Source organism: Ailuropoda melanoleuca, chromosome X, assembly GCF_002007445.2.
Source record: "Ailuropoda melanoleuca isolate Jingjing chromosome X, ASM200744v2, whole genome shotgun sequence".
Lineage (NCBI taxonomy): Eukaryota > Metazoa > Chordata > Mammalia > Carnivora > Ursidae > Ailuropoda > Ailuropoda melanoleuca.
This window is the reverse complement of record NC_048238.1, coordinates 55,682,554-55,696,801: the sequence shown is the minus strand read 5'-3', so window position 1 is coordinate 55,696,801 and position 14,248 is coordinate 55,682,554. Positions and strand designations below refer to the sequence as shown.

Here is a 14,248-nt window from a genome sequence, read left to right as displayed (position 1 = left end):
GTCTGATTGCAAAAGAAGATAGATATTTGAGGTCAGTCAGACAATGAATTTGCCTTTCCTCTACATTTTTGTTCTAGTCAGGCCCTCAAAGGATTGAATAACGCTCATACCAAATTGGCGAGGGTGATCTTTACTGTCTATTGTGTTAAATGATAATCTCTTCCAGAAATACCCTCACTGACACACCCAGAAATAATGTTTTTTCAGCTATCTGGCCATCCCTTAGCCTAGTCAAGTTGACACGTAATATTAAACATCACAAGCAATAACATTTTCATTTTAAATATGACTGACATATTCTTAGTCTCTTCCTTTAATAGTGAAAAAGGCAATATTACAAAGCATTAAAGGAAGGGCAGAACTACCAAGATAAGTGCCCCAATGTTTTATAATAAAGCCCTTCTTTTTTTCTTCTGAAGTATGTAACTTTCAACAGGAAAGTGTGCAAGAAAATATTTTTTCCCATAGGCTTATTGAATCCTTACAGATTTCAGGAATATAAGGAACTTTAAAAGTCAAGTCCACTGCCTAACGTATAAATGCCTCTACAACATTTCCAAGTGTGTGTAATGGGAAACTCAGTTCTTTCCAATGCTGCCAATCCATCATTGTCATAGTCGTCGTCATCATCATCATCATCATCATCATCATCAAAATCATCATTTTTTTCTCATATTGAGCTAAAACGTGTCAACCTGTAGCTTTTACCCATTGATTCTATTTCTGGCCACTGTTCTTTTTTTTTTTTTAAATGATTTTTTTATTATATTATGTTAGTCACCATACAGTACATCCCCGGATTCCGATGTAAAGTTCGATGCTCCGTTAGTTGCGTATAACACCCAATGTACCATGCAATACGTGCCCTCCTTACCACCCATCACCAGTCTATCCCATTCCCCCACCCCCCTCCCCTCTGAAGTCCTCAGTTTCTTTCTCATAGTCCATAGTCTCTCATGTTTCATTCCCTCTTCTGATTACCCCCCCCCTTTCTTTATCCCTTTCTTCCCCTACCGATCATCCTAGTACTTATGTTCCATAGATGAGAGAAACCATATGATAATTGTCTTTCTCTGCTTGACTTATTTCACTTAGCATTATCTCCTCCAGTGCCGTCCATGTTGCAGCAAATGTTGAGAATTCGTTCTTTCTGATAGCTGAGTAATATTCCATTGTATATATGGACCACAGCTTCTTAATCCAGTCATCTGTTGAAGGGCATCTCGGCTCCTTCCATGATTTGGCTATTGTGGACAATGCAGCTATGAACATTGGGGTGCATATGGCCCTTCTCTTTACTACGTCTGTATCTTTGGGGTAAACACCCAGTAGTGCAATGGCTGGGTCATAGGGTAGTTCAATTTTTAACTTTTTAAGGGACCTCCACACTGTTTTCCAGAGTGGCTGTACCAACTTGCATTCCCACCAACAATGTAGGAGGGATCCCCTTTCTCCACATCCTCTCCAACAATTGTTGTTTCTTGCCTTGTCTATCTTTGCCATTCTAACTGGCGTAAGGTGGTATCTCAGTGTGGTTTTGATTTGAATTTCCCTGATGGCTAATGATTTTGAACATTTTTTCATGTGTCTGTTAGCCATTTGTATGTCTTCATTGGAAAAGTGTCTGTTCATATCTTCTGCCCATTTTATGATTTGTTTATTTGTTTCTCGTGTATTGAGTTTGAGAAGTTCTTTGTAGATCTTGGATACCAGTCCTTTATCTGTGGTGTCCTTTGCAAATATATTCTCCCATTCCGTGGGCTGTCTCTTAGTTTTTTTGACTGTTTCCTTGGCTGTGCAGAAGCTTTTTATCCTGATGAAGTCCCATATGTTCATTTTATCTTTTGTTTCTCTTGCCATTGGAGATATGTCATGAAAAAGGTTGCTGTGGCCGATGTCGTAGAGGTTGTTGCCTATGTTCTCTAGAATTTTGATGGATTCCTNTGATGGATTCCTGTCTCACATTGAGGTCTTTCATCCATTTGGAGTTTATTTTTGTGTATGGTGTGAGAGAGTGGTCAAGTTTCATTCTTTTGCATGTAGCTGTCCAATTTTCCCAGCACCATTTATTGAAGAGACTGTCTTTTTTCCACCGGATGTTTTTTCCTGCTTTATCAAAGATTAGTTGCCCAAAGAGCCGAGGGTCCATTTCTGGGTTCTCTATTCTGTTCCATTGGTCGATGTGTCTGTTTTTGTGCCAGTACCATGCTGTCTTTGTGATCACAGCTTTGTAGTACAGCTCGAAAGCCGGCATTGTGATGCCCCCACCTTTGTTTTTCCTTTTCAACAGTTCCTTGGCAATTCGGGGTCTTTTCTGGTTCCATACAAATTTAAGGACTATTTGTTCCAGTTCTTTGAAAAATGTCTTCAGTATTTTGATCGGGATAGCATTGAAAGTGTAGATTGCTCTGGGTAGCATGGACCTTTTAACTATGTTAATTCTTCCAATCCATGAGCATGGAATATTTTTCCATCTTTTTATGTCTTCCTCAATGTCTTTCAAGAGTGATTTATAGTTCTAAAATATAGGTCCTTTATGTCTCTGGTTAAGTTAATTCCAAGGTAACGTATGGTTTTTGGTGCTATTGTAAATGGGATGGATTCCCTAATTTCTCTTTCTTCATTCTTGTTGTTCGTGTATAGAAATCAACTGATTTCTGGGCATTGATTTTGTATCCTGCCACATTACTGAATTGTTCTCTAACTTCTAATAGTTTGGGAGTGGATTCTTTTGGGTTTTCCATATAGAGTATCATGTCATCTGCGAAGAGAGACATTTTGACGACTTCTTTGCCGATTTGGATACCTTTGATCCCTTTTTGTCGTCTGATTGCAGTTGCAAGGACTCTGGCCACTGTTCTTGATCATACAAACCAATCCCACTTGTACTGTGACAGATGTAAAATTACTTGAAGATAGCTGTTCTCCATCTGGAAACTTTACTGGTTTCCACTCATTTTTCTCTATACACATTGTCTCATTCCAACATCTTCAAAGCACTGAATGATTGCTTTCCCTCACCCACAAGTACTATAGCAAGTGGTCAAGCAAATGGTAGTTAGGACCTCCACTTCTTGCTTACCAGTGATTGTTCAGCCATAGAGATAGAAAGAGATATACCAAACAGCAATTTGTCAGCCACTTTTTATTAAGATTGGTCTCCAAGCAACTCTGCTCTCCCCAACTCCTTTTTAAGGAGATGTTATTAACCCAAATCAGAGCCTACTTGAACTGATTCAGTCATACAACATATATGTGCAAAATCATGAATCCTAGATTGACCCACCAAGAATTCTTGTTTCCATTTCCATTTGTGTTGTCAAAGTAGAGTGTGCGCTTCTTTCAATCATTCTTAATCAGGATTTTTTTAACTGGAAAGAAAAAAGTTAGTATCCATCTCCAGGTAGGTGTATTATAAAAAAGAGGACATTACCCAGTCAGATTTTTGCACAAACAAAATAGAATAGTTTTAACAAAGTTCATTCAAATGATTATTAAAAGGATAAATTTTTGAGACTCAACAAAAATAGACCTGGAAATGAAGAGAAAGAGAAAGGATAACTGATGAATGACCTGAGGAAATAGCCCCTAAAATATAGTGTCATTCTCTTCTTGCATTTTTCCCCATTTTCCTGACCTTAATGTTTATCATTATGTATGAAAACCATGTTTTTAAAAAATTTTTAAAAATTTTTTTCTCTTCTAAAGAGAGAGAGAATGCACATGCAAGGGGAGAGGAGCGGCAGAGGGAGACAGGGAAAGAATGCCAAGCAGGCTCCGCACCCAGTGCAGAGCTCAATGCAGGGCTGGATCCTAGGACGCTGAGATCATGACCTGAGCCAAAATCAAGAGTCAGATGCTTAACCAACTGAGCCACCCAAGCACCCCTGAAAACCATCTTAATTCAATAGTTTCTCGAGATTGAAAGCCATGCCTTATGGTTTCACTTTGCCTTAACACCTAGTATAAATGCTCACAGATGGTGGTGACTAAAGACAGTTAGGCCTCACTTTGCTCAAATGACATTCTGAGCAAAAATTATGTATGTATCACATCAGGCAGTAAAGAATGATCAGGGAAGGTATAGATATAGTACATGCAAAAAGCCTTGGAGGCTAGGATCTAGTCCCAGCTCTACCATTAACTTGCTCTGTGACCTTGGACAAATCATTTGATACTACTCTAGTCCTTTTTTCCCCAGCTGTAAAATGAGACAGATAAACCAGATAATTGTCAAAGTTCTGATATTCTGGGGCGCCTGGGTGGCTCAATCATTAAGCGTCTGCCTTCGGCTCAGGGCGTGATCCTGGCATTCTGGGATTTGAGCCCCACCTCAGGCTCCTCCACTGGAAGCCTGCTTCTTCCTCTCCCATTCCCCCTGCTTGTGTTCCCTCTCTCGCTGCCTGTCTCTCTCTCTCTGTCAAATATATAAATAAAATCTTTAAAAAAATAAAAATAAAGTTCTGATATTCTACAAAATCATAGTTCAAATATAATAAGTGTTAATATTTTATCTTTGCCTTGTGCTTATTATGTTAAACAGCAGTTACATGCATTATCTCGTTTGAATCTCAAGTAACCTTGTAAGGTAGGTAATGTTAGGGCAGTTAAGGAACCTGCCTAAGGTCACAAAATAGAGCAGCTGGGTTTTTATCCCAGGCAGTTTGACTTCAGAGCTGTCATACAACCTCCACACTAAATGAACTCTAAATATATAAGAGAAGCTTGGTATTTAAAGATCGTTCTCCAGTGAATACTTTGAATGGTCATCTCCTAATTTACTGTCTTTTAGCTCTTATATAGCTCAAGAGTTTCCATTTGGTGGAATTTTTAAAAATCTGGTTACATTTGTAATCGTTGAATGAGTATAAATTCTTAATTAACTCAGGTTTAAGATGAAAAAAGATAGCAAAGGATGAAATTTAATCATTTTTACCTTCCCTCATCTTAGCAGGCTGATTGTTTCCTAAAGTGTTATTCCACTGAATACATGGCTCAAAAATGATGCTATGGAAAAATGGATTAGAAAAATTATGTTTTGGGGCACCTGGGTGCTGCAGTCTGACTCTTGGTTTCAGCTCAGGTCGTGATCTCAGGGTTGTGAGATCAAGCCCTGCTTCAGGCTCTGTGCTCAGCACAGACTCTCTCTCCCTCTGCCCTTCCCGCTCCCACTCTCTCTCTCTCAAATAAATAAATAGATCTTAAAAAGGGAAAAGAAAACTGTTTTTAAAATATCACTAATTTTGATCTTTCTCTTGTTTTCCACAGTGACTGTTTTGAGCCCAGCAGAAAAAGGTAAGATAGTATTGTAAATTGTATTGGTCAGAATTGTATCCCTCTTTCTGTCTAAAAGCGAATTACATAAAAGCCTTTAAATTGAGCAGCTTTACCAGGAATACTGAATTAAGTGGAAAGTTTAGGATGGGATTTTTCAGGAAGCATACCCGGAGCTTACCCAGAGATAAAGCAGAACATATTTTCAGTGGCTCCTTTGGCTGTAGGACAGGAATTGGAAGTTACCAGTATTTGTGATAGAGAAAGACATAGGTAGCCATGGTGTTGGCCATATTGACCCTAGGCTCTTGCTTCATCATTGTTGTCCTAGGTACCTTGCCTTCCTGGGCAATTCATTCCCTCTTAAAGGTATGGAATAAGGGTCCCACGAGGAAATTTAAAATGATAAGTCCTTCACCATCACAGTTGCAATATATTTACATATTCTTCTCTACTCTTCACCCCCATCGGGCTTATTCTGTAGTTTATACCACCACTGTAAATAGATTGAGGAATTTTCCATAAAAAAATATGTAAACTGAGCATGAGTCTTAACAAACACTTGACCTCATGTTATTTTTTCAGGCATAACCATAAATATTTATGTAGCCACTTTTTTACAGCCACTTTTAATTCTAACTTTATGGGATTAACTGTTGTTATTCATTAATTACATAATGTTTATATTATGCATTTTTATTTTTTATTCAGTTTTTTTATTTTAATGCGAGTATACTTAAATAGAGTATTATATTAGTTTCAGGTGTACGATATAGTGGTTCACAACACTATACATTACTCAGTTTTCATCATGATAAGTGTACTCATAAATCGCCATCACCTAGTTCACCCATCCCTCAAACTAACTGCCTTCTGGTAACCACCAGTCTGTTTTTTGGTTTGTTTCTCCTCATATTTTTTCCTGTGCTTATTTTGTTTCTTGTTTCTTTCTTTTCTCGTTTTGTTTCTTAAATTCCACGTATGAGTGAAATCATATGGTATTTGTCCTTCTCTGAACAACTTACTTCACTTAGCATTATACTCTCTACCTCCATCCATTTTGTTGCAAATATCAAGATTTCATTCTTTCCTGGAGCTGAGTAATGTTTGATTGTATATATTTACCACATCTTCTTCATCCATCAGTGCACACTTGGGCTGTTTCCAATTTTGGCTATTATAATTAATGCTGCAATAAACACATGGGTGCATGTATCCCTTTCAATTATTGTTTTTGTATTTTTGAGGTAAGTACCAAGTAATGCAATTACTGCATCACAGAGTAGTTCTATTTTTAAGTTTTTGAGGAACCCCATAATATTTTCCACAGTGGCTGCACAAGTTTGCATTCCCACAAACAATGCAAGAGGGTTCCCCTTTCTTTATATCCTCACCAACACTTGTTGTTTCTTGTGGTTTTGGTTTTAGCCATTCTGCAGGTGTGAGGTGATACCTCATTGTAGTTTTGATTTGTATTTCCCTGATGAGAAGTGATGATGAGCATTTCTTCATGTGTCTTTTGACCATCTGGATGTCTTCTTTGGAGAAATGTCTGTGTATGACTTCTGCCCATTTCTTAATTGGATCATTTGTTTTAGGGGTGTTGAGCTGTATAAGTTTTTTATATGTTTTGAATGCCAGCCCTTTATCTGATATGTCATTTGCAAATATCTTCTCCCATTCTGTCAGTTGTCTTTTGGTTTTGTCAACTGTTTCCTTTGCTGTGCAAAAGCTTTTTATCTTGTTGAAGTCCCAGTAGTTCATTTTTGCCTTTGTTTCCTGTGCCTTTGGAGAAGTGTTTAGCAAGAAGTTGCTGCAGCCAAGGTCGAAGAAGTTGCTGTGGCCGAGGTCAAAGAAGTTGCTTCCTGTCTTCTCCTCAAGGATTTTGATGGAGTCCTGTCTCACATTTAGGTCTTTCATCCATTTTGTGTCTATTTTTGTGTATGGTATAAGGAAATGGTCCAGTTTCATCCTTCTGCATGTGGCTGTCCAATTTTCCCAACACTGTTGAAGGGACTTTTTTCCATTAAATATTCTCTCCTACTTTGTTTAAGATTAGTTGACCATGAGTTGAGGGTCCATTTCTGAAGTCTCTATTCTGTTCCATTGATCTATGTGTCTGTTTTTGTGCCAGTACCATACTGTCTTGATGATTACAGCTTTGTAATAGAGCTTAAAGTCTGGAATTGTGATGCCACCAGCTTTGGTTTCCTTTTTCAACATTCCTTTGGCTATTTGGGGTCTTTTCTAGATAGTTTGTTCTATGTACAAATTTTAGGATAGTTTGTTCTAGCTCTGTGAAAAATGCTGGTGGTATTTTGGTAGGGATTGCATTGAATGTGTAAATGGCTTTGGGTACTATAGACATTTTAATAATATTTGTTCTTCCAATCCATGAGCATGGAATATCTTTCCATTTATGCCCTCTTCTTTCATCAGTGTTTTCTAGTTTTCAGAGTACAGGTCTTTTACCTCTTTGGTTAGGTTTATTCCTAGTTACCTTCTTATTTTGGTTCCAATTATAAATGGAATTGTTTTCTGAATTTCTCTTTCTGCTGCTTCATTCTTGCTATATAGAAATGTAACAGATTTCTCTATGTTGATTTTGTATCCTGCAACTTTACTGAATTCACATATCAGTTCTTGCAGTTTTTTGGTGAAGTCTTTTGGATTTTCTATATAGCATTTCATGTCATTTGCAAATAGTGAAAGTTTTACTTCTTCCTTGCCAATTTAGGTGCATTTCTATTCTTTTCATTGTCTGATTGCTATGGCTAGGCCTTCCATTACTATGTTAAATAACAGGGGTGAGAGTGGACATCCTTGTCTTCTTCCTGACCATAGAGAAAAAGCTCTGTTTTTTCCCATTGAGGATGATATTAGCTGTGGGGTTTTCACATATGACCTTTATGACGTTGAGGGATGTTTTCTCTTAACCTACTTTGCTAAGTGTTTTTATCGTGAATGGATGTTGTACTTTTTCAAATGCATTACCCTGATACCAAAGCCAGATAAGGACTGCACTAAAAAAGAGAACTAGAGGCCAATATTCCTGATGAACATGGATGCAGAATTCCTCAGTAAAATACTACCAAACCAAATCCAACAATATATTTAAAAATCATTCCTCACAGTTAAGTGGGATTTATTCCTTGGTTGCAAGTGTGGTTCATCATATGCAAATCAATCAGTGTGATATACCATTAAAAAAAATAAGAACCATATGATGATCTCAATAGATGCAGATAAAGCATTTGACAAATAAGTATTCATGCTATTAATCATTTAACAGAGAGATTGGCTAGAGAGGCAACAGAGTAGAGTGGTGGGAAGACAGTAAAACATAGTAGTTAAAAGTATGGGTTCTGGAGCTATCCTCAGTAAATTTTAGTCCTGGCACCACTACTTCCTAGTAAATTATTCAGCCTTCTTGTGTCTACTTTATTATTTGTGGAACAGAGATACTAATACTACCTATTTCATGGAGTTACTGTGAAAATTTAATGAGTTAATAAATGCAAAGCACTTAGAACATTGGGAAGTAAAGCCATACTATGGCTCAACAAATATTTGCTACTTTATTATAGCCTTAGAGCAAGTCTTGAGTTGTCTCATATTCTCATGTGTGTTTCCTTAGGTCAGAGATCATCTAGCTAGTAAGTGGAAGAATTCAAACCCATAACTGTCTGACTTCAGAGTTCGTACTCTTAAGTAAACCTGCACTTGTCTTTTACTTTTCAATCTACAGCTCCCTTATTTGCTTAGTTGAGCTCCTTAATGAGAAACTTGATGCTCCATTCCTGTTTTATCTAGTGTCCAAAGTTCTATATCTTCATTTTGTGTATATTATCAGTGAACTCAACCACACCAGTGTGGAGTGTCATTTGTAAGCTCAACTCGGTTCAGAGCCTTCCTAGTAGCATCAGTCCAGTTACCAGGATTTGAACTCTTTAGATTATGTTACCACAATGTATGATTTCTTTTTCTTTTATCAACTATTTGACCAATCCCAGCTCGTCCCTCCTCTCTGGTAACCATCAGTTTGCTCTCTATAGTTAAGACACTGTTTCTTGGTTTATCTCTCTTTCTTCTTTTTAAATATTCTTTCCTGCTTTGTTAAAGATTAATTGACCATATAATTGTGGGTTTAATTCTGGGCTTTCTGTTCTGTTTTATTGATCTATGTGTATTTTTGTGCCAGTACCATACTGATTACTACAGCTTTATAATAGAACTTGAAGTCTGGAATTCTGATACCTGCAGTTTTGTTTTTCAAGATTATTTTGTCTATTCGGAGTCTTTTGTGGTCATAATGTATGATAATTTGTTTGTTTGTTTCAAGTTTTTATTTAAATTCCAGTTAGTTAACATACAGTGTAATATTAGTTTCAGATGTAGAATTTAGTGATTCTTCACTTACATACAACACCCAGTGCTCATCGCAGTGCCCTCCTTAATACCCATCACCTGTTTAACCCATCCCCCTGCCCACCTCCCCTCTGGCAACCCTCAGTTTGTTCTCTATAGTTAAGAGTCTGTTTTATGCTTTGCCTCTCTCTTTTTTCCCAATGTTCATCAGTTTTGTTTCTTAAATCCCACATATGAGTAAAATCATATGGTATTTGTCTTTATCTGACTTATTTTGCTTAGCATAATGCACTTTACTCTGTCCACATCATTGCAAATGGCAAGATTTCATTCTTTTTGATGGCTGAGTAATATTCCCTTGTAGATAAATACCACAACTTCTTTATCCATTTGGACCACTTTCTTACACTACACAAAAATAAATTCAAAATGGGTGAAAGACCTAAATGTGACACAGGAAACCATCAAAATCCTAGAGAACACAGGCAACAACCTTTTTAACATTGACATCTTCTTCCTACATACACCTCCAGAGGCAAGGGAAACAAAAGCGATAATGAACTATTGGAACTTCATCAAGATAAAAAGCTTCTGCACAGTGAAGAAACAATCAACAAAACTAAAAGGCAACCTTTGGAATGGGAGAAGATATTTGCAAATGATATACCTGATAAAGGGTTAGTTTCCAAAATCTATAAAGAACTTATCAAACTCAACACCCAAAGAACAAATAATCCATTCAAGAAATGGGCAGAAGACATGAACAGACATTTTTCCAAAGAAAATAATACAGATGGCCAACAGATACATGAAAAGTTGCTCAACATCACTCATCATCAGGGAAATACAATGTATGATTTTTAAGCTCCTTCCTGACACTAGAATTCTGATTCCAACTACTTTTATCCTGATAGCTCTCAAATTTATCAATATAATAAAGAATAAGATTAGATTTTGCTTCTTTATTCTGCAGTGGAGCATAATGGGACAAAACACAGGATTTAGGGACAGAAGATCTGAGTTGGACTTACAGCTCTATCATTTACTAGCTCTATGATTTTTAGTAAGTAACTCAACTTCTCTCAACCTCAATTTCTATAAAAGGAGGTGAGTTTAGTAACATGTTACAGATTTATTGTAAGCTAGCAAGCATGAAATTATATGGGAGTAAAAGTATACAACAGTAAACTGCTTTGTAAATGTTAAGTATGAACAGTCTCAGCTATAACATTTTTTGTGTCAGGGTTCTCAAAGACAGTAGGATAAATAAGCTGAAATTAGATTAGATTGTAATGAGAAGATTGAAAGTTAGACTTGTAAAGAACTTCTAAAGACTAGAGTTGGTTACTAAGAGATGCCATGAAATTTATTTTTCAGAAAGTATTAGACACCCAAGTATCTGGCATGAATTAGTAAGCCTTGCCTAGAACCTGACCAATAGGCCAAATGAATATCTGTTGTCCCTTCTAACCCGATGAATTTGTGCCTTGTTTCAATTCACACTGCACTATTAATGTAGAATACAGTATAGCATATGACTGCCAGTAGAAACATTATTTGGCATTAGCAAAGAAAATATTACTTCCAAATAAATGAAGACCTCAAATCACATAACCTTTTATTTAGTCTCCACAGCTTAGGAAAACCATAATCAAACATACTGTACTGCAGAAGTTTTTCCATTTCTTGTCTGCTTAATGGTTCTTTTACTTGGTTGAAGAGCTCCCTCCAGGGGCACCTGGGTGGCTCAGTCGTTAAGCATCTGCCTTTGGCTTAGGGCGTGATCCTGGCATTCTGGGATCGAGCCCCACATCAGGTTCCTCCACTGGGAGCCTGTTTCTTCCTCTCCCACTCCCCCTACTTGTGTTCCCTCTCTCACTGACTGTCTCTCTCTCTCTGTCAAATAAATAAATAAAATTTAAAAGAAAAAAAAACTCCCTCCAAATTTATAACCACCCAAAACCAATAGTTACTTTATTTAAAGATATGGTCCTTTGCAATAAAGATATGTACACACACAGTGAAATATTACTCAGTCATCAAAAAGAATGAAATCTTGCCATTTGCAATGATGTGGATGGAACTAGAAGGTATTATGCTAAGTGAAATAATTCATTCAGAGAAAGACAAATACCATATGATTTCACTCATATGTGGAATTTAAGACACAAAACAGATGAACATAGGGGAAGGGCAAGAAAAATAAAATAAGATGAAAACTGAGAGGAAGGCAAACCAAAAGAGATGCTGAACTCTAGGAAACAAACTGAGGGTTGCTGCAGGGAAGGTGGGTGGGGGAAGGGATAATTGGGTGATGGGCTTTAAGGAGGGCACTTGGTGTAACGAGCACTGGGTGTTATATGCAATGACAAATCACTAAATTGCACCTCTGAAACTAATAATTTATTTGAGAGAGAGAGAGCATGAGTGGGGGGAGGGGCAGAGCAAGAAGGAGAGGGAAAAGCAGACTTCCCACTGAGCAGGAATCCCAATGCCAGGCTCAATCCCAGGACTGAACTTGATCCTAGGAACCTGAGATCATGACCTGAGCTGAAATCAGACACTTAACTGACTGAGCCACCCATGTGTCACAATATAATATTCTTTTAGAAGTGGGTTAGACTCTAAAGAGAGTTTCATTTGGTTCCCCAAATCCACATTATATAGTAATTTACAGTAATAAGTATAAAACAGTCTATTATTCAGAACACCGAGATAGGTGCTCAAAACCTAACTGAAGATTTCCTATGTAGTATGAACGTGAGTATAATAGATCATACTGTAGCCCAAACTTTTTCCTTCCAGTGTCCTTTCAACTTTCTGATGTCTCATATATGACCAATATATCAAGACTAATATAGTCAAGAAGTAGACACAAAGCAAATACTTCCATGCTCTGAGTTTTCAAATGGAAACCTCAGTAAGTTCTTATATTAACTTACTAGGGCTGCAATAACAAAGTACCACAGGCCGAATGGCTTAAACAACAGAAATTTACTTTCTCACAGTTTTTGAGGCTAGAAGTCCACATTAAGGTTACTAGCAGGGTTGATTTTTTCTGAGGCTTTTCTTCTTGGTTTGTAGATGGCCATCTTCCTGTGTCCTCACATGGTCTTTACTCTGTGTTTGGGTCCTAGTATCTTCTTTTTACAAGGACTCCAGTCATAATGATTAGGGCTCACCCTAGGGACCTCATTTTAAATTAATCACCTCTTTAAAAAACCCTATCTCCAAATAAAGTCACAGTCTGAGGTACTGGGGGTTAGGAGTTCAACATATAAATGTTGGGGGAACACAATTCAGCCTACAGAAGTTCAAGTATTTAGGAATGACATCTATTTCTAAAAAGGTAAATAGCTATAATTATTTTTAATTTTAAAAGGGAAACCAGAGAATTTAGTATGAAACTAGTAAGCAAATGAATTCTCAAAGTATGAGTGAAAGTTTTACTTAAAATGACTAATGGCCCTTTTTGAAGATAAGCAACAATGGTCAATATGTTACTCTTGATTATATGTGGATTTTCTGACATGTTGTGCCTGATTGTGCCTAAATTCATTCCCTATCCTCACCTATTCTTGAACCCTATTAAATTTCTAATATCCAGTGCATCCCAGAGCCTTATATCAAGATCTTCAAAATACAGATACTATGATGCTGAATAAGATCATTTATGCAAAACAGTCTTATGAAAGCAAAATTATTATTATGGACTTTTTTCTAATAATCTGTGGAAAAAGATATGTACTTATGTCTTAAAAAAGAATTTGTGAATCCTGTATAATCAAGTATTCTATAATATGTAATATTCTGGACTGTGATTCTGATGTGTGTGTATGTGTCTATTGTAAGTAGAACAACTGAGATCGTGTGTGTGTGTGTATACATATACATAATATATAATAAACCCTTAGCCAGACTTACCAAGAAAAAGAGAAAGGACCCAAATAATGAAAATCAGAAGTGAAAGAGAAAAAGTAACAACTGACACCACATAAATACAATGGATTACAAGAGAATACTATGAAAAATTATATGCCAATAAATTGGACAATCTGGAAGAAATGAATAAACTAAAACATACAGTCTTTCAAAACTGAATTAGAGGGGCGCCTGGGTAGCGCAGTCATCAAGCGCCTGCCTTCGGCTCAGGGCGTGATCCCGGCGTTCCAGGATCGAGTCCCACATCGGGCTCCTCCGCTGGGAGCCTGCTTCTTCCTCTCCCACTCCCCTGCTGTGTTCCCTCTCTCTCTGGCTGTCTCTCTGTCACATAAATAAATAAAAAACTCTAAAAAAAACTGAATTAGAAACAGAAAATCTCAACAGATCAATTACTAGTAACAAAATTTAATTGGTAATCAAAAAACTACCAAAAATTAAAAGTACAGGATCAGATGGATTCACAAGTGAATTCTACCAAACATTTGAAGAAGAAATAATATTTATGTTCCTCAAACTTTTTCAAAAAATAGAAGAGGAAGGAAAGTGTTCATATATACTCTATGAGATCAGCATTACCCTGATACAAAACCACACAAAGATACCACAAAAACAGAGAATTGTAGGCCAATATCCCTAATAAACATAGATGCAAAATCCTCAACAA

General features: G+C 37.0%; 1 protein-coding gene across 2 annotated transcripts in view; it reads left to right on the top strand.

The window, feature by feature from the left end:
- The window catches only part of ZDHHC15 (zinc finger DHHC-type palmitoyltransferase 15), a 164,061-nt gene that overhangs the window by 41,417 nt on the left and 108,396 nt on the right, over positions 1–14,248 (top strand). For both annotated transcript variants that reach the window (XM_002929169.4, XM_019809840.2), the window contains exon 2: positions 5,269–5,295. In XM_002929169.4, the coding sequence (XP_002929215.2) occupies positions 5,269–5,295 (27 nt within the window). The remainder of the gene's footprint in view (positions 1–5,268; positions 5,296–14,248) is intronic.